Here is an 18,078-nt window from a genome sequence, read left to right as displayed (position 1 = left end):
GCAAATGGCTGCCTAGTGCGCAATTGATAGGTGGGAAGGGTCAGAATATAGGATGGCTTTCTGGCTTGCTGAAGCTCCCTGAAAGAAAGAAATAATTTGCATTTATTTAGCACCTTTCATGACGTCTAGGACATGAAAAGCACTTTACAGCCAATGAAGTGCTTTTAAAATGTAGCCACTGTTGTAATGTAGGGGAACGCGGCATAGCAAGATCCCACAAAAAACCAATGAGATTCATGACCAGTTAATCTGTTTTATTGATACTGGTTGAGAGATAAAGATTCCTTGATAAAGTGCAACATCCCCACCGGCACCTGGGAATCCCTGGGCCAAGACCACCCAAAATGGAGGAAGAGCATCCGGGAGGGCGCTGAGCACCTCGAGTCTCGTCGCCGAGAGCATGCAGAAATCAAGCGCAGACAGCGGAAAGAGCGTGCGGCAAACCAGGCTCCCCACCCACCCTTTCCTTCGACCACTGTCTGCCCCACCCGTGACAGAGACTGTAATTCCCGCATTGGACTGTACAGCCACCTGAGAACTCACTTTTAGAGTGGAAGCAAGTCTTCCTCGATTTTGAGGGACAGCCTATGATGATGATGATGATTGGCCAGGACACCGGGGAGAACTTCCCTGCTCGTCTTTGAAGAGTGCCAAGGGATCTTTTACATCCACCTGAGAGGGCAGATGGTTTAATGTCTCATCTGGCACTTCCTCAGTACTGCACTGAAGTGTCAGTCTAGATTATGATCTCAAGTCTCTGGTGTGGGTCTTTAACCCACAACCTACTCACTCAATGGCAAGAATACAATCACTGAGCCATGGCTTACACCCAGCCACTTTGAGTCTCAGTCTGTGGCACGTAGTCTGGTAGTTAATGCTTGGTGGCTGATGCCTCCATTGAATTTTAATTTTCTCAGGACTTCTGTTTAATTTCTCATTCCTGACTGGTGTCTTTATTCAAATACTTTTTCTTACGGGCAAATACTATTTTCTTCACATGGCACTTCACAGCCTTTCACTAATTTTGTGCTGGTAAACCCATCTGAAGTTAATAAAAAATAACTTAAACTCAAAAGTCTTCTTTTAACTGATCACCCATGTTGACCGGCCGGTGGTCTATAGATACTAAACCACTTGCAACATTGTTCGGCTGTTAATGGCTTATACAAGACTGGCACCACTCTGGTTTATTTTCTGCAAAGCTTCAGTCCCAGGCAAGGTCTATGCAATGAGCCTAAATTTAGAGCAAATTAGCAGGTTAAGATCATCTGACAATAACAGGAAAAGACTCACTGGTCCTTCCAGTCTGCCCCACACAACTGCAGTGCCCTGTGCATCACAATATAATGGGCTCAATTTTCCCGGGTCATTGGTGCGTTTTTTTGTCACGCGCCGTTTTTTCTGGCGTATTTATTTTTTTACAAGTTTCCCCCTGCGATCTGTGCCGGCGTAGCGTAACTGACTTAGTTATGATTTTTCTAGGCCAGTTTTTTTGATATCATAGGGTGCGTTGCCTCACGTCTGCACCAGTTTGTATAATTTTTCGCAGTTTTGCCAACATTTTTTCCTCCTAGGTTGGCGTATCTGGCCACTCCCGAAAAACCTTCTGGGCAATTAAAAAAAAACAGCGCACAGTGAGAAATCGGCGCTGAAATACGCCATTGTTTTTAATTCAAGATTTTGGAGGGAGTCAAGAACACTGTAAAAATCAATAATAAAGTTCAACTTTTTTTAACCTGTCAACGTAGTAAATGGAAGTTTGTTGGATTTCAGAAGTTTTCTCTTTTTTTAACTCACTCACACCACCACCGAATATCTTGAAGCAGGGCTAGAGGGTAGTAGCTTTGGCCGGCAGAATCTGCCCCGTGCCTGGACACAGGGGCTCGAGGCTCGGCTAGAAAACAAGCCATGGAGAAGGTGGGGCGGGGGTGGGAGGAGAGAGAGAGAGCGAGGTACCAATTGGAAGGCTTCGAGCCCGGGGAGCAAGGTGCCGATCATAAGGCTTATGCAGACTGAGCCCGGGGAGCAAGGTGCCGATCGGAAGGCTTCTGAAGACTGCAATGAGTGGGGGAGGGTGGGGGGGGAGAGAAGGGGAGAAGTCACAAGACTGCAATTAGTTAAGGGGGGGGTGGAGAGAGGAGAAGTCACAAGACCTTGGGTGTGGTCCATCCATACAGACCTTGGGGAGAGAGAACTGTGAATCTGTTCCTGCCGTTTTGAGCTTCTTTCAAAGGCAAAATTTAAGTATGGAGGCAATAATGACAATGCCACCATACCTTGTGCGAGCCTTCTGCATCATGGTGCTACGTAGGAGACAATTGATTGGACATCATCGCATCAGGAACATCAGAGCCCATAGGGTGCTGGGCAGGAGGCCTTACCCACCTCGGGTATATCGAGACAGGTGTTCGTACCTCCACCTGAGTGATGCAGACTGTCAGAAGGCTGTGTTTCTGCAAAGAAGTTGTAAGTGAGATCTGTGAGTTGGTCAAAGCAGACCTGCAACCGAGAAGCATCAGGAGAACTGCTTTGTCAGTTGAAGTGAAGGTTACAGCTGCACTTTCATTCTATGCCTCCAGCACGTTTCAAGCTACAACTGGGGATTGTGTGTGCCATCTCTCAACATGAACACATGTCTGCATTCGCCAGGTGACAGCTGCACTGTATGCACAGAGGAATGACTACATAATTTCCCCATGACCGTCCAAGCAATCCATGACAGGGCTGTGGACTTCTCCAGAATTGCTGGCTTCCCAAAGGTACAGGAATGCATTGATTGTACCCACATCGCCTTGCGAGCACCTTTGGAGGATTCTGAGATGTACAGGAACAGAAAAGGTTTCCACTCCACTAATGTACAGCTCGTGTGTGATGACATGCATCGTATCATGTCAGTCGATGCAAAATACCCTGGGAGTGTTCATACTAAACGACAGTGTTATATCTGCCATGTTTCAGCAGCAGCCAGAAGGGCAGAGCTGGCTACTGGGAGACAAAGGGTATGGCCTCGCCACCTGGCTCATGACGCCCTTATGTGTAACCCGGATGGAATCTGACCGTGAATACAACATGTCGCACATTGTGACACGCAGCATCATAGAGAGGACCATTGGCATCTTGAAACAGCATTTCCGATGCCTGGACCATTACAGAGGCTACTTGCAATACTCCCCTGAGATTGTCGATCAGTTCACTGTTGTGTGCTGCATGCTGCATAACTTAGGCATCATGAGGCAGCAGCACCTGATAGTGGAAGACCCACCTGAGGTGAGATTGACTGTTGATAATGATGCGGAAGATGCAGATGGCGAGCAGGAGGAGGACGACGAGAGCCATACATGTACCTGAGGCCTGAGCATGACAGCAGAGGAGAAGGGCCATCGTGCCCCTTTAATGATTGCTTGAGCCTTGTGCCAGTAGCTCATCCGTGAAGTATTTACTGATGCCTGAGGGCTCAGCGACAATTATTCTACATGGACCATGTTTACTGTTTGGAGCTTTTCCATAATGTTGTGTTGTGTTAATGGAATAAATAATGGAAATAATTTGGTTTTAATGTAAAATATAAAAGCAAAATACTGTGGATGTTGGAACCTGGAATAAAAACAGAAAATGCTGGAAATCTCAGCAGCTCAGGCAGCATCTGTGACGAGGAAGCAGAGTTAACGTTTCGGGTCGATGATCTTTCGTCAGAACTGGAGAATGTTCGAAAAGAACAGATTCTTAACAAGCACTGAAAGGGGGAGGGGAAGAAAGAACAAAAGGGAAGGTCTGTGATAGGTTGGAAGACAAGAGCGATTAGAGAGACAAAAAGGATGATGGACCAAATTGAAATGGTAATGCCAGGAGTTAGAAAAATATTAGTCAAGATAGAGTGTGAATGTAGTGGAGAATTAAAGTGACAAGCGATTGGAAGCTGAGGATCACACTTGCTTGGTCTCCTCAATGTAGAGGAGACCACATCGTGAGCAGTGAATACAGTATACTAAATTGAAAGAAGTACAAGTAAATCGCTGTTTCATCTGGAAGGAGTATTTGGGGCCCTGGATAGTGGGAAGAGAGGAGGTAAAAGGGCAGGTGTTGCATCTCCTGCGCTTGCACGGAAAGGCGCCGTGGGAAGGGGAGGGACTGCTGGGGGTGACTGCGGAATGGACCAGGGTGTCGTGGAGGGAGCGGTCCCTTTGGAATGCTGAGAGGGGAAGGGAGGGGAAGATGTGATCGGTAGTAGGATCACACTGGAGGTGGAGGAAATGATGGAGGATGATCCGTTGAACGTGGAGGCTGGTGGGGTGAAAGGTGAGGACAAGGGGAACCCTGTCATGGTTCTGAGGGAGGGGAAGGGGTGAGATCAGAGGTGCGGGAAATAGAACAGACACGGTCGAGGGCCATGTTAACCACGGCGGAGGGGAATCCTCTGTTGAGGAAAAAGGCACTTGTGTAAAAGGTGGCGTCATCAGATCAGTTGCGACGGAGATGGAGAAACTGTGAGAATGGAATGGAGTCCTTACAGGATGCAGGGTGGGAGGAAGTGTAGTCCAGGTAGCTTGGGTGTAAGTGGGCTTATAGTAGATACTGGTCGAAAGCCTGTCCCCAGAGATGGAGACGGAGAAGTCGAGGGAAGAGTCAGAGATGGACCAAGGTGAGGGAAGGGTGAAAATTGGATGCAAAGTGAATGAAATTTTCAAGTTCAGGGCAAAAGCAAGAAACGGCACCGATACAGTTATCAATGTACCATAAAAAGAGGTGAGGGAAGGGACCCGAGTAGGACTGGAACAAAGAATGTTCTACATATCCCACAAAAAGGCAGTCATAGCTAGGACCCATGTGGGTTCCCATAGCAACACGTTTAATTTGGAGGAAGTGAGTGGAGTTAAAGGAAAAATTGTTCAATGTGAGAACAAGTTCAGCCAGGCGGAGGAGGGCAGTGGATGAGGACTGGTTGGGCCTCTGCTCGAGGAAGAAGCGGAGCGCCCTCAGGCCATCCTGGTGGGGGATGGAAGTGTAGCGAGATTGCACGTCCATAGTGAAAAGGAGACCGTTGGGGCTGGGAAATTGAAACTGTTAAAGTGACGGAGGGCGTCAGAGGAGTCGCGGGTGTAGGTGGGAAGAGAGTGGACAAGGGGAGAAAAAATAGAGTCGAGATCGGAAGAAATATGTTCTGTGGGGCAAGAACAGGATGAAACGATGGGTCTACCGGGGCAGTCCTGTTTGTGGATCTTGGGAAGGAGGTAGAAGCGGGCTGTGCGGGATTGGGGAACTATGAGGTTGGTGGCTGTGGAGGGAAGATCTCCAGAGGAGATGAGGTCAGTGACGGTCTGGGAAATTATGGCTTGATGTTCAGTGGTGGGGTCATGGTCCAGGGAGAGGTAGGAGGAGGTGTCAGAGAGTTGCCGATCAGCCTCTGCAAGGTAGAGGTCGGTTCGCCAAACAACAACAGCAGGTTTGATGACAAGGTTAGCGTTGGATCTGAGCGAGCGGAGTGCTGCAAGTTCAGAGGGAGGTATGTTGGAGTGAGTGAGGGGAGCAGAGAAATTGAGATGGTCGACGTCCCAATCAGCAGTTTGCAATGAAGAGGTCTAGAGAGGGTAAGAGGCCAGAGGGAGGGGGCCAGGTAGAGCGAGAATTCTGAGAACAGGAGAAAGGGTCAGCTGTGCAGGGGGAAGACTCCTGGCTGAAGAAGTGGGCACGGAGGCGAAGGTGGCGGAAAAAGAGCTCAGCATTGTGCCAAGCTCGAAATTCATTGAGATGGGAGCATACGGGAAAAACTTAGATCTTTGCTGAGGACTGATCGTTCGGGGTCAGAGAGAGGAAGGTCAGAGGGGATAGTGAAAACACGGCAGGAGGTGAGATTGGAAGAAGGGATGGGATCAGAGGTAAGTGTGGGGGAAGAAGATTCCGAAGGGGCATTGGTGCCCAAGAGTTTACATTCCTTGACACCTGAAAGGAAGGAAAAATGTTTTTGGTTAAAGCGCCGGATGAGGCGAAGGGTGAAATGGAACTGTGGACCAGGACAGCTTAGAGATAGAGTGAGTCAGTGTTTATTAATGTAAAATATATTTTATTCAAAAGTTTAACAAACAGTTCTTTTGTACTTATCTTTAATAAAATTATTCTTGTATCAAACTTTACTTTACGATCACTTTTTATTATTTAAAAACTTTAAGATCCACTTACAAACTTTTAAACTTCTAAATTTACATAACTTACAAAAAACTTTTAATTTTAAAACAGTTACAACAGTAACAACAATAATAAAAACAACAACAACAACAACAACGAAAGGCTGCACTCACCCATCTCTCCTCCACCTTATTCTAAGACCGCCCGCTGCGCTTGGTCTTGGATACTCCACCACCCCTGCCCGCAGGCAGTGACGCAGTGTTTCTGAGCTTGGTACCAAGCTTATTTTTTCTAAGATCTCAGGTACTGCGCACCTTTTGGGGGTGAGGGGGGTGTGTCGGTGGCAGGCGGCATGTTGGAGGGCCCGGCTTTGGGCTCTTCAGAGGCTGGTGTGGGGATTGGAGTGGGAGTGGCACTTGATTCTGTCAATGGGCGCGGGTCTGGGCGTGCTCCCTTATTGCAGCAGCTAACTCCAACATGCCGTCCCTCATGCGCCCTGACAGTGTCTCAATGACCTGCAACATTCCCTCCCTCATGGTCAGTGACGTGGTTTGCATTATCTCTGACATTCCCTTCCTGATGGTCACTGATAGCGCATCCGCTACCTCTGACATTCCCTCCCTCATGGCCACTATTCCCCCACTGATGGTCCTGGACATCGTTCCCATTTCTCGTGTCAGTGCTGTTAATTCTCCTGACAGTCCCGCTACCTCATCACTCACCTCACTGATGGCGTCCAGGAGCGATCGGGTAAGATCAACGCTCTCCGCACTCAATGACATCATCTGAACCACATCCGTTAGGTCCTGCACCTCAGGAGAGTGATGTCGAGCTCTCCTTCCCCTCCTTCCCACAGATGTGGCTCGCACCCCACCATTGGGATCCGCAACCTCGGAAGGTGGGTCCCTGGGTGTGCCTTGCAGTACCACACCACTGGGACCCGTAATCTTGGACAGTGGGGCCCTGGGTGTGCCTCGCTGCATCCCACCACTGCGACCCGCAACCTTGGAAGGTGGGAAACCATAGAATATCCCACTAGCACTCAAACCACTAGTCACGGAAGGGGCTGTCACTGCAATGAGCGGCAGCTCCTCCAAACTCAGTAAAACAGTGGGGGCTTCATCCAGCGCCATCCCCTCCCCTTACCCCTCACCCTCACCCCCATGTTCTTGGTCTGGAGGGTTGGATTCGAAGAGGTTCTCCTCTTCAGGCTCGTCCACGTCTGAATCTTCTTCTGCATCGTCTGGGTTGGCCTCAAGTATTGCAAAATATACCAGAACAGACAAATGGTTAGCAGCAGAGGAGGGGGCAGGGCGGGTGGAATGAGTAGGCTCACACAGCGCAGGCCAGGCAGCAGGTTGATTTGAAGGACCATGATGAATTTGCAGGACTTACCCTCTCCCTCAAGTGTGGGCCCAGCTTGTGCAGTGGTGATTGCTTTTCTCCAGGTAGGAACCATCAAAGCAGCGACACTCTCTTCCAAGGGTGTCAGTGGATGCAGATTTGCTGGGCCTCCTCCAGTTTGAGTTCTTTCCCTTTTATTATGTGCCATGATGCTCTGCATAGATGAAAACCTAACTTTTTAGAGAGCGTGACTTTCTGCTGGGTGGGACATACAGATGGTCACATTTACAATTGCAATTCCAATGAAGAAATGAAAATATTATTTACACTAACTACTTGACCAAGGTCCTGCCACTTCTTGTTACATCAGCCTCCAGATCTCGTGGTGGTCACCATTGCATAGTAATCTTCTGCAACTTGGTTCCAGCGATTCTTCATTTCTTTGGGTGGAACTTTTATGTGACCTCTGCTGGTGTCCAGCTCCTGCAATCTGTTCTCAATCACAGTAGCTAGTGCCTCCATATCTTCCTGTAAAAAAATCTTGGTCCTTGCACCGTGTTGCATCTTGTACTGCTGCAGCTACGATTATTTTCAAAGCTCTCACACAGCAATCCTTCTCACTCACACAACTGGCTCTTTAAAAATGGCCAATTGCCAACTCGGAGCTATACTGCACATGCGCGTGCATTGCAACGATGTCAGAAACGTAACTTTTTTTCCGCGAATGTGCAGAAGGTGCGGCATCGTTTTTTGGCGCAGGCAGCAGGCTCCACCCCCCGAGGCGATTGGACATGCTGCGTGACGCCAAATTTGAATTATACAGCAGGGAAACTTTGGCAAATTATTTCCGGCGCATTTCTGGCCTAGAAAAACGGGTGTAACTCTGGCAATACACCAGAAAACGGTCTTGTGCAAAACTGAGCCCATAGACTCCTCACCCCAACCAAAAGCTGTGTAATCTCCTGGGACAATTAAGGGGAAAAAATTCTGGAAAATTCATCTCCTACCATCTTAAGCAATCATAAAAGGTCCAAGAGATCACTCTGGCCCTGATTAATCTCATACAATATCTACCTTTACGAGGTGATTTCCGCCCCATCCATCTCTCACAAAGGAATTCAGCACATCAATGTTTTCTGCACGATCCAGCCGAGGATGAGGGATGAGATGGATATTTGAGAGACAGATAAATATATAGCCTCATTTATGAAACTCTGACCCAGAGAGGAATGAAGGAATGGTGTTTTAGAATCATGGCTATGTATTGCTGGTTCCTGCTATTTATGTCCCCTAACCACTATCACCACTAGCACTTCAAAGAAAGAAAAAAATAATGTAGCACCTCTCACAACCTCAGGATGTCCCAAAGCGCTTTACAGCCAATGAAGTACTTTTGGCAGCAACCAATTTGCACACAACGTGCCACAAACAACAATGAAATAAATAACCAAATGATCTGTTTTTTTTAGTGATGTTGGTTGAGGGATAAATATTGGCCAGGGAAGAACTTGCCTGCTGTTCTTCGAAACAGCGCCATGGGATCTTTTACGTCCACCTGAGAGGCAGATAGGGCCTCAGTTTAACATCTCATCTAAAAGCCAGTGCAGCACTATCTCAGTACTGCACTGGAGTGTCAGCCTAGATTTTGTGTTTCAAGTCTCTGTGTGGGACTTGAACCTACGACCTTCTCACTCAGAGGCGAGTGTGCTACCATTGAGTTGACACCTAGTCAGGGAACCTTCCGTGCATTCTCTGCAATTGATGGCAGAATTGGATAGGACCTTATGAGGATTACTTGATTTTGCTTCCTTACCTATTGATGACCATGATTGTTTTTTGTACAGGTGAGAGATTGGAGTTGGACAATCAGTATTGGATACCACGGGTCCGCCTGATGTTCTGCGCAGAGGATCCTGTTGTATTTTCAAAACGCGTGGCACAAGCTCACTTCCTACGCCAAAAGACAGAAGCACTGCTGCTCTACAATCTGTACATTGACTGCATGCCAGTCGATGAACTTCGGTCTCCAGATGAAGAAAGCCTTAAAAATATGGAGAAATGGGCTTTTAGCACTCCTGGATTCCGAGATAAATCTGTGTATGTATTTCATCTTAGTGGCCTATGTCCCCTAAAAGCTGCTTTGAGACGACCCAAACTCAATCCACATTGGATCCTTAAAGTCAGTGTGGAAAGGAAACTTTCATCCAACCAGTCTGGGCTGGATTTGAATCCAGGCCCTAAAGGTTGTATCGCCGGATTTCCCAAGGTGATATTTCCACAGTTTCCAATTCTTTAATAATAATTTAATGAGAAAGGACTTGTATTTGGACAGGTTTTTTGTAACACTTAAAAGCTCTGATTGGGTCCCCTTGATCACATGACTGGTTGCTGATTGGTCCCCTTGGAGGATAAGACACACCCAGCAGTTTCTCTGGAATGTGTAATTAGAACTGCCCTGCGTACGTAATCAATGACTTTGCAAAATGTAATTCGAGCCATTTTGACTGCTGACTCCAGACAGAATAGAGCTCACTCTCACAGGTTAAGACTTTCTCCCACCCCTCCACCCCCAAACAAGTTCCTGCCCCAATTCTCTCACCCAAGTTCATGATCTAATTGCCCCCCCCAATCCCCCAAGCCCAAGTTGCTGTCAGTTGTAGCTCAGTAGGTCGCATTCTCACCTCTGAGTCAGAAGGTTATAGGTGCAAATCCCACTCCGGGGACTTGAGTACCAAAAAATCTAGGCTGATACTCCAGTGCAACGCTGAGGGAACACTGCGCTGTCGGAGGTGCTGTCTTTCGGCTGAGATGTTAAACCAAGTCTGCTTTCTCAAGTGGATGTAAAAAGATCCCATGGCACTGTTTTCAAAGAAGAAAAAACAAATTATCTGCTCATTATCACATTGCTGTTTGTGGGAGCTTGCTTGTGCGCAAATTGGCTGCCCCGATTCCTACATTACAACAGTGACTACACTCCAAAAGTACTTTATTGGCTGCAAAGCGCTTTGAGACATCCGGTCGTGAAAGGTGCTATATAAATCCTAGTCTTTTCTTTTTCTCCACCCACCCCCGCCCCCTGCCATCACCCAAGTTCCTGATCTAATCACCCCCAGGCCCATGTTCCTGATCTAATCCCTCACCCACTCCCCCAGCCTAAGTTCCTGACCTAATCACTCCCCCATTGCTCAAGTTCCTGACCTTCTTTCCCCTGCCCAGGTTCCTCTACCACGGATTCATTACCTTCTCCCCCCCAACATCTTCCTTACCGTCCCCCCCTCTCTCGCCACCCGCCATAGAGATGGCATTGTTTGTGTGTCACTGATTGATAACAGGTTTATTGGGTATGACGTGAATAGTGACAGTGTCGTGACTTCTGGATTTCGTCCATTCTTGCTATCTGAATAACGCTCTCAACCACCCCCTTTAGACCTAGACGACGTTCTTCTGCCATCCCCACTGTGCACTTCGTGCTCTTTACCCCCCCCCCCACCCCCCGCTTCCCCCCTCTCCCTCCAACCCGCCCCTCTATCCGACCCACCTGTCTCTCTCTCTCTCTCTCTCTCTCTGACCCCCTGTCCCTCTCTCTGCCCTCTAGCTCTCCCCTCCCCCCACTCTTTCTCTCTCCCTCTTGGGCCCCATGTCTCTCTCTTTCCCCTCTCGCTCTCCCCTCCGCGCTCCCCTCCCCCCCTCTCCGACCCCTCTCTCCCCTGTCTCCGACCCCTCTCTCTCCCCTCTCCCCAACCCCTCTCTCTGACCCCTCTCTCTTCACTCTCTCCGACCCCTCTCTCTCCCCGACCCCTCTCTCTCTGACCCCTTTCTCTCTCTCTCTCTCCAACCTCCCTCTCTGACCCCCCTCTCTCTCCGACCCCCTCTCTCCACTCTCTCCGACCCCTCTCTCCAACCCCTCTCTCTTTCCACTCATTCCGACCCCTCTCTCTCTTCGACGCTCTCCCCCCCGCTCTCTCTGACCCACTCTCTCTCCCCTCTCTCCAAGCCCCCCCTCTCTCTCCCCTCTCTCCAAGCCCCCCCTCTCTCTCCCCTCTCTCCGACCCCTCTCACTCCACTCTCTCCGACCCCCCCTCTCTCTTCAACCCCCTCGCTCTCCCCTCTGTCCGACTCGTCTCTCTCCACTCTCCAACCCCTCTCTCTCCGACCCCCCCGTCTCCCCTCTCTCTGGCCCCTCACTCTCTCTGACCTCTCTCTCTCCAATCCCTCTCCAACCCCCCTCTCCCTCCCCTTTCTCCAACCCCGCTCTCTCGCTCTTCGACCCCCTTCTCACTCTCCCCACCTCTCTCTCCCTTCTCTCCGACCCCTATCTCTCCCCCTCTCTGACCCCTCTCCCTCCACTCTCTCCGACCCCTCTCTCTCCCCGACCCCTCTCTCTCTCCCCTCTCTCTGACCCTTCTCTCTTCACTCTCTCCGACCCCTCTCTCTCCCCGACCCCTCTCTCTCTGACCCCTTTCTCTCTCTCTCTCTGACCCCTCTCTCCAACCTCCCTCTCTGACCCCCCTCTCTCTCTCCTCTCCCTGACCCCCTCTCTCCACTCTCTCCGACCCCTCTCTCCCAACCCCTCTCTTTCCACTCACTCCGACCCCTCTCTCTCTTCGACGCCCTCCCCCCCGCTCTCTCTGACCCACTCTCTCTCTCTACTCTCTCTGCCCTCTCTCCAATCCCCCTCTCTCTCTCCCCTCTCTCCGACCCCTCTCACTCCACTCTCTCCGACCCCCCCCTCTCTCTTCAACCCCCTCGCTTTCCCCTCTCTCCGACTCGTCCCTCTCCACTCTCCAACCCCTCTCTCTCTGACCCCTCTCTCTCCGACCCCCCATGTCTCCCCTCTCTCTGTCCCCTGACTCTCTCTGACCTCTCTCCGATCCCTCTCCAACCCCCCTCTCCCTCCCCTTTCTCCAACCCCGCTCACTCTCGCTCTTCGACCCCCTTCTCACTCTCCCCACCTCTCTCTCCCTTCTCTCCGACCCCTATCTCTCCCATCTCTCTGACCCCTCTCCCTCCACTCTCTCCGACCCCTCTCTCTCCCCTCTCTCTGGCCCCTCACTCTCTCTGACCTCTCTCTCTCTCCGACTCTCCAACCCTTTGCCAACCCCCCTCTCCCTCCCCTTTCTCCAACCCCGCTCTCTCTCGCTCTTCGACCCCCTTCTCACTCTCCTCTCTCTCCGACCCCTATCTCTCCCCTCTCTCCGACCCCTCTCCCTCCACTCTCTCTGACCCCTCTCTCTCTTACTCCGATCCCTCTCTCTCCGACCCCTTTCTCTCTCTCTCTCCAACCACTCTCTCCGACCCTCCTATCTCTCCCCTCTCTCTGACCCCTGTCTCTCTCTGACCCCACTCTCTCTCCCCTCTCTCTGACCCCTTCTCTCTCTCCCCTCTCTCTGACCCCTGTCTCCTTTTGACCCTCCTCTCTCTCCCCTCTCTCTGACCCCCTCTCTTTCCACTCTCTCCGACCCCTCTCTCCAGCCCCGCTCTCTCCACTTGCTCCGACCCCTCTCTCTCTCTTCGACCCCCCCCTCTCTCCCCTCTCTCTGACCTACTCTCTCTCTCTCCACTCTTTCCGATCTGTCTCTCTCTCTCTCTCTCTGACCTCTCTCTCTCTCCCCCTCTCTCCAAGCCTCCTCTCTCTCCCCTCTCTCTGACCCCTTCTCTCCACTCTCTCCAACCCCTCTCTCCACTCTCTCCAACCCCTCTCTCTCTCCACTCTCTCTGACCCCTCTCTCTCTCTCTCTCTGACCCCTCTCTCTCTCTCTCTCTCTCTGACCCCTTTCTATCCACTCTCTCTCTCTCCCCTCTCTTGGATCCCCCCTCCACTCTCTCCAATCCCTCTCTCTCTCCACTCTCTCCAACCCCTCTCTCGCTCTCCACTCTTTTCGACCCCTTCTCTCTCTCGCCACTCTCTCCGATCCCTCTCTCTCTCTCTGACCCCCCCTCTCGCCAACACCCCCCTCCCCTCTCTCTCCGATTCCCCCCTCGCACTCTCTCTTCAACCCCTTTCTCACTCTCCCCCCTCTCTCTCTCTATCCACTCTCTCCGACCTCTCTTTTTCTCTCCAACCCCCCTCTCTCTCCCCTCCAACCCCCCCCTCTCTCTCCCCTCCAACCCCCCCCTCTCTCTCCCCTCTCGCCGACCTCCCTCTCTCTCTCCCCTCTCTCCAACCCCACTCTCTCTCTCCGACCCCCTCGTTCTACCCTCTCTCCAACCCCTCTCTCCTCTTTCTCTCCACTTTCTCTGACCCCTCTTTCCCTCTCCATTCTCTCCGACTTCCCTCTCTCTCCGACCCCTCTCTCTCTCCTCTCTCTCCGACCCCTCTCTCTCTGACCCCTCTCTCTCTGACCCCTCTCTCTCCCCTCCGGTGCCTCACTCTCTCTGACCGCTCTCTGTGGTGTCTCTGCACCGTGCTACAAACTCACACGAGATATGTACTGCAGACACAGTCACTACGTGACCTTAACCTTTATTCCCAGGACCAAGAAGTGCTGACCCTGGGTGGGACCTCCCCTTTTATACCTGGAAACCCAGGTGAGGAGTGTCTCCCACAAGTTCACCCCTTGTGGTCAGGGTGTGCATTTCTAGGGTATAAGTACAGTGTACAGGAGTTGCATGAAGATTACAGTTACATGAAGATTACCGTTGCATGATGGCTACATACATGACATCACCTCCCCCCTTACATCTTTTTGTGTCAAAGGTTAAGTCTTTCAGGTGGTCGACGCTCTCTCGTGGAGCGCTGCAGTTGAGGCTCTGGTGGCTGAGCCTCGGCATGCGTCTCCGTCACCTGAGGTGATTCCGGCCTGTCCGGGCTGGCCGCAGGGACTGTGCATGCTGTGGATTGTCCTCGTTGCTCGTCCACTGGCAGTAGTGTGGGTGACATCTCATGCTCTTCTTCAGGTTCTTCCGTGTCTATGCTGAACCTTTTCTTTACTTGGTCTAAGTGTTTGCGACATATCTGCCCATTGTTTAGTCTGACCACTATGACCCTATTCCCTTCTTTGCCAATTACTGTGCCCTCAAGCCACTTGAGTCCCAAAGCATGGTTAAGAACAAATACCGGGTCATCCATTTCTATACACCTCCCCCTTGAGTTTCGATCATGGAAGTTGGTTTGGGACTGGCGCTTGCCCTCAACAATGTCTGCTAGGGCTGGGTGAATGAGGCATAGCTGCGTTTTAAGCGTGCTTTTCATGAGGAGTTCCGCTGGCGGGACTCCGGTGAGCGAGTGCGGGCGGGACCTCTAGGCCAGCAGGCGACGCGGTAGGCGGTACCGAAGGGAGGGTCCTCGGACCGCACGTTCCGCCTGGCCATTGGAAGCCGGCTTGAATGGCGCTGTCCGGACTGGAATTCATGGCTGGTGAAACACGGGTCATTGTCGCTGACCAGGATGTCTGGTAAGCCATGGGTCGCGAAAACCGTACGCAGACTCTCCATGGCGTTGGATGCCGTGCACGAGTTTAATATGATGTACTCGATCCATTTCGAGTATGCATTGACAACGATCAGGAACATTTTCCCCGTGAACGGGCCCGCATTGTCGACGTGAATACGTGACCATGGCCTGGTGGGCCAGGGCCTCGGGCTGAGTGGGGCCTCCCTGAGGGCATAGCCCAGCTGGGCACACGTCGTGCACCTGCGAACCCAGTGTTCCAGGTCCGAGTCAATCCCCAGCCACCAGACACGTGACAGGGCAATGGTCTTCATTAACACGATGCCAGGGTGCTCGCTGTGGAGTTCCCTGATGAATGCTTCCCTGCCTTTCTGGGGAATGACTACCCGGCTGCCCCATAGCAGGCAGTCGGCTTGGATGGAGAGCTCATCCATCCGTCTCTGAAATGGTCTGACCTCCTCGGGGCACGCCCTGTGTGTGGGCACCCAATCCCCAATCAGGACACATTTCTTTATCATGGATAGGAGGGGGTCTCTGTTGGTCCAGAGTTTGATCTGGCGGGCTGTGATGGGGGAGCCTGCGGTGTCAAAAGCTTCAACGGCCATGACCATCTTAGCGCTTTGCTCCGCTGCCCCCTCGGTGGTGGCATTGGGAGCCTGCTGAGCGCGTCAGCGCAATTTTCGGTGCCTGGCTGGTGCCGTATGGTGTAGTCATATGCAGCCAGCGTGAGAGGCCATCGCTGTATGCGAGCTGACGCATTGGCATTGACAGCCTTGCTGTCCGACAACAGGGATGTTAACGGTTTGTGGTCCGTCTCTAGCTCGAACCGTCTACCGAAAAGGTACTGGTGCATCTTTTTCACACCGTAAACACAAGCGAGTGCTTCCTTTTCGCCCTTGCCGTATCTACGCTCTGCCTGGGAGAGTGACCTGGAGGCATAAGCCACCGGTTGGAGTCGGCCATCGTCATTAACCTGCTGCAACACACACCCAACGCCGTAGGACGATGCATCGCACGTTAAAACCAGTTTTTTTACAGGGGTCATACAAAGTCAACAGTTTGTTAGGACACAGCAGGTTCCTCATCTTATTGAAAGCCCGTTCTTGACAAGTGTAACGGCTCCAACAATGTGCTTAAGTTCGGCAGAAAGTTCCCGAAATAGTTCAAAAGTCCCAAGAATGATCGCAACTCTGACGTGTTGCCAGGCCTGGGCGCCCGGCGGATCGCCTCCGTTTTTGATTCAGTGGGCCGGATCCCGTCTACGGCAACCCTCCTGCCCAAAAACTCGACCTCTGGGGCCAAAAACACACGCTTGGCCTTTTTCAGCCGCAAGCTTACCCGGTCCAGTCGGCGTAGCACCTCCTCCAGGTTGTGGAGGTGTTCCTCGGTGTCTCGACCCATTATGAGGATGTCATCTTGGAATACGATTGTTCCAGGAATGGATTTGAGCAAGCTTTCCATGTTTCTCTGAAAGATAGCTGCCGCCGAACGAATGCCAAACGGACACCTGTTGTAGATAAATAATCCCTTGTGCGTCGTGATGATGGTCAGAAGCTTGGATTCTTCAGCCAGTTCCTGAGTCATATAGGCCGAAGTGAGGTCCAGCTTCGTGAACAGCTTGCCACCTGCCAGTGTGTCAAAAAGGTCCTCCGCTCTCGGGAGCGGGTATTGGTTTTGCAGCGACACTCGGTTGATGGTGGCTTTGTAGTCGCCACAAATCCTAACCAAGCCATCTGCTTTAAGGACAGGAACGATGGGACTTGCCCAGTCGCTGAATTCAACGGCCGAAATTATACCCTCTCTGAGCAGCCTGTTCATTTCACATTCAATTTTCTCACGCATCACATACGGCACGGCTCTGGCTTTGTGGTGCACTGGTCTGGCGTCCGGGGTGATGCGTATTATTATTTTAGTGCCCTTGAACGTTCGACACCGGGTTGAAACAGTGACTCAAATTTTTGTAGGACCTGTGAGCATGAACTTCGCTCCACAGATGAAATGGCGTGCACATTTCCAATTCACCTCAGCTAGCCAACTCCTCCCCAAGAGCGCGGGGCCATTTCCCGGGCCGATCCAGAGTGGCAGCCGGTTCTGTGATCCATTATGTGTTACCACCAAGTTTGCATTGCCCAGCACTGGGATGATCTCTTTGGTGTACGTCCGTAGCTGCGTGTCAATGCGTTCCAGTTTGGGCCTGCTAGCTCTGTGTGGCCATAGTCTATCAAATTGTTGGGCGCTAAGTGACTGGCTAGCTCCCGTATCCAGCTCCATGCGCACCGGGATGCCATTTAATGAAACTTTCATCATCATGGGTGGCATTTCAGTGTATGAGCTGTGGATGTCAGCCACGTGAACCCGCTGAACTTCAGCATCCATGGCTTTTCCCCAGGCATCATTCTGCATTGCAGACCCCTCGTCTGGTTCCTCTGTCTCGCAGATTAGCCTCGCCACAGCCTTTTTGCACATCCTGGCCAAGTGTCCACTGACGTTACAAATCTTACAGGTACATTGCTGGAACTTGCAGCTTTTCACAGTATGTCTACCCCCGCATATCTCCAGCATGAGCTGAGATTGTTGTTAACAAAGGGACTGTTACCATGCATTCCTCTCTGATTGCCCATTTGGTTGTTTCTAAGCACTCTGATGGTGGGTGTTAATCGTCCTATTGCGGGACGCATTGTTTCTCACGATGGCGTGAATTGCCGATCCCCTTTCCATTGTCCCTGTTGGGGGCCCACCCTAGAGTCTGTTGCTGCCTGGGCGGTTTCGAAATGCCCTTGCCTGCCTGTGGGGTCCCTAGCCGCGTTCACAATGTTAACTCCCTGGTCCATCGCCACGTTGGGACCAGGGCTGCGCGGGTAAATTAGCTTGCTCTCCTCTTCCCCTGCCATGGAGGTCTGAGCTATCAACGGAGACTGGCCAAGCGCCGCATGTCCGCAACGAAGTCCGAGATGTATTGTCCCTCCAACGGCGGTGTGTGTAGAGCTGGTGCCGAACCATGTGTATGTTACTCGCCGGCTTGAGATGCTCACTAATCAGCTGGCTGAGCTCTTCACAGGAGTTGTCCGCTGGCTTTCGGGGTGCGAGCAGGTCTTTCATCAGCGTATGTGGTTCGCAGCTGGTCAGTAAATGCGCCTTCCGCTTGTCAGCCGCTGTGGCTCCCAGCCTGTCCTTCGTGACAAAGCTCTGCTGGAGTCTTTCCATGAAGTCGTCCCAGTCCTCAC

At 51.5% G+C, this 18,078-nt stretch overlaps 1 protein-coding gene across 6 annotated transcripts in view; it reads left to right on the top strand.

Annotated features, from left to right (window-relative positions):
- Positions 1-18,078, top strand: part of dnah1 (dynein, axonemal, heavy chain 1) — a 668,552-nt gene that overhangs the window by 85,633 nt on the left and 564,841 nt on the right. For all 6 annotated transcript variants that reach the window (XR_011596078.1, XM_070895813.1, XM_070895814.1 and 3 more), the window contains exon 8: positions 9,309-9,561. Coding sequence is in view for 5 of the 6 variants with exons in the window: in XM_070895813.1 (XP_070751914.1) it covers positions 9,309-9,561 (253 nt within the window). In the remaining variant the exon portion in view is untranslated. The remainder of the gene's footprint in view (positions 1-9,308; positions 9,562-18,078) is intronic.

Source organism: Pristiophorus japonicus, chromosome 12 (genome assembly GCF_044704955.1).
Source record: "Pristiophorus japonicus isolate sPriJap1 chromosome 12, sPriJap1.hap1, whole genome shotgun sequence".
Taxonomy (NCBI): Eukaryota; Metazoa; Chordata; class Chondrichthyes; family Pristiophoridae; genus Pristiophorus; species Pristiophorus japonicus.
The sequence above is the reverse complement of the archived record's forward strand: the minus strand, read 5'-3'. Positions and strand labels throughout refer to the sequence as shown.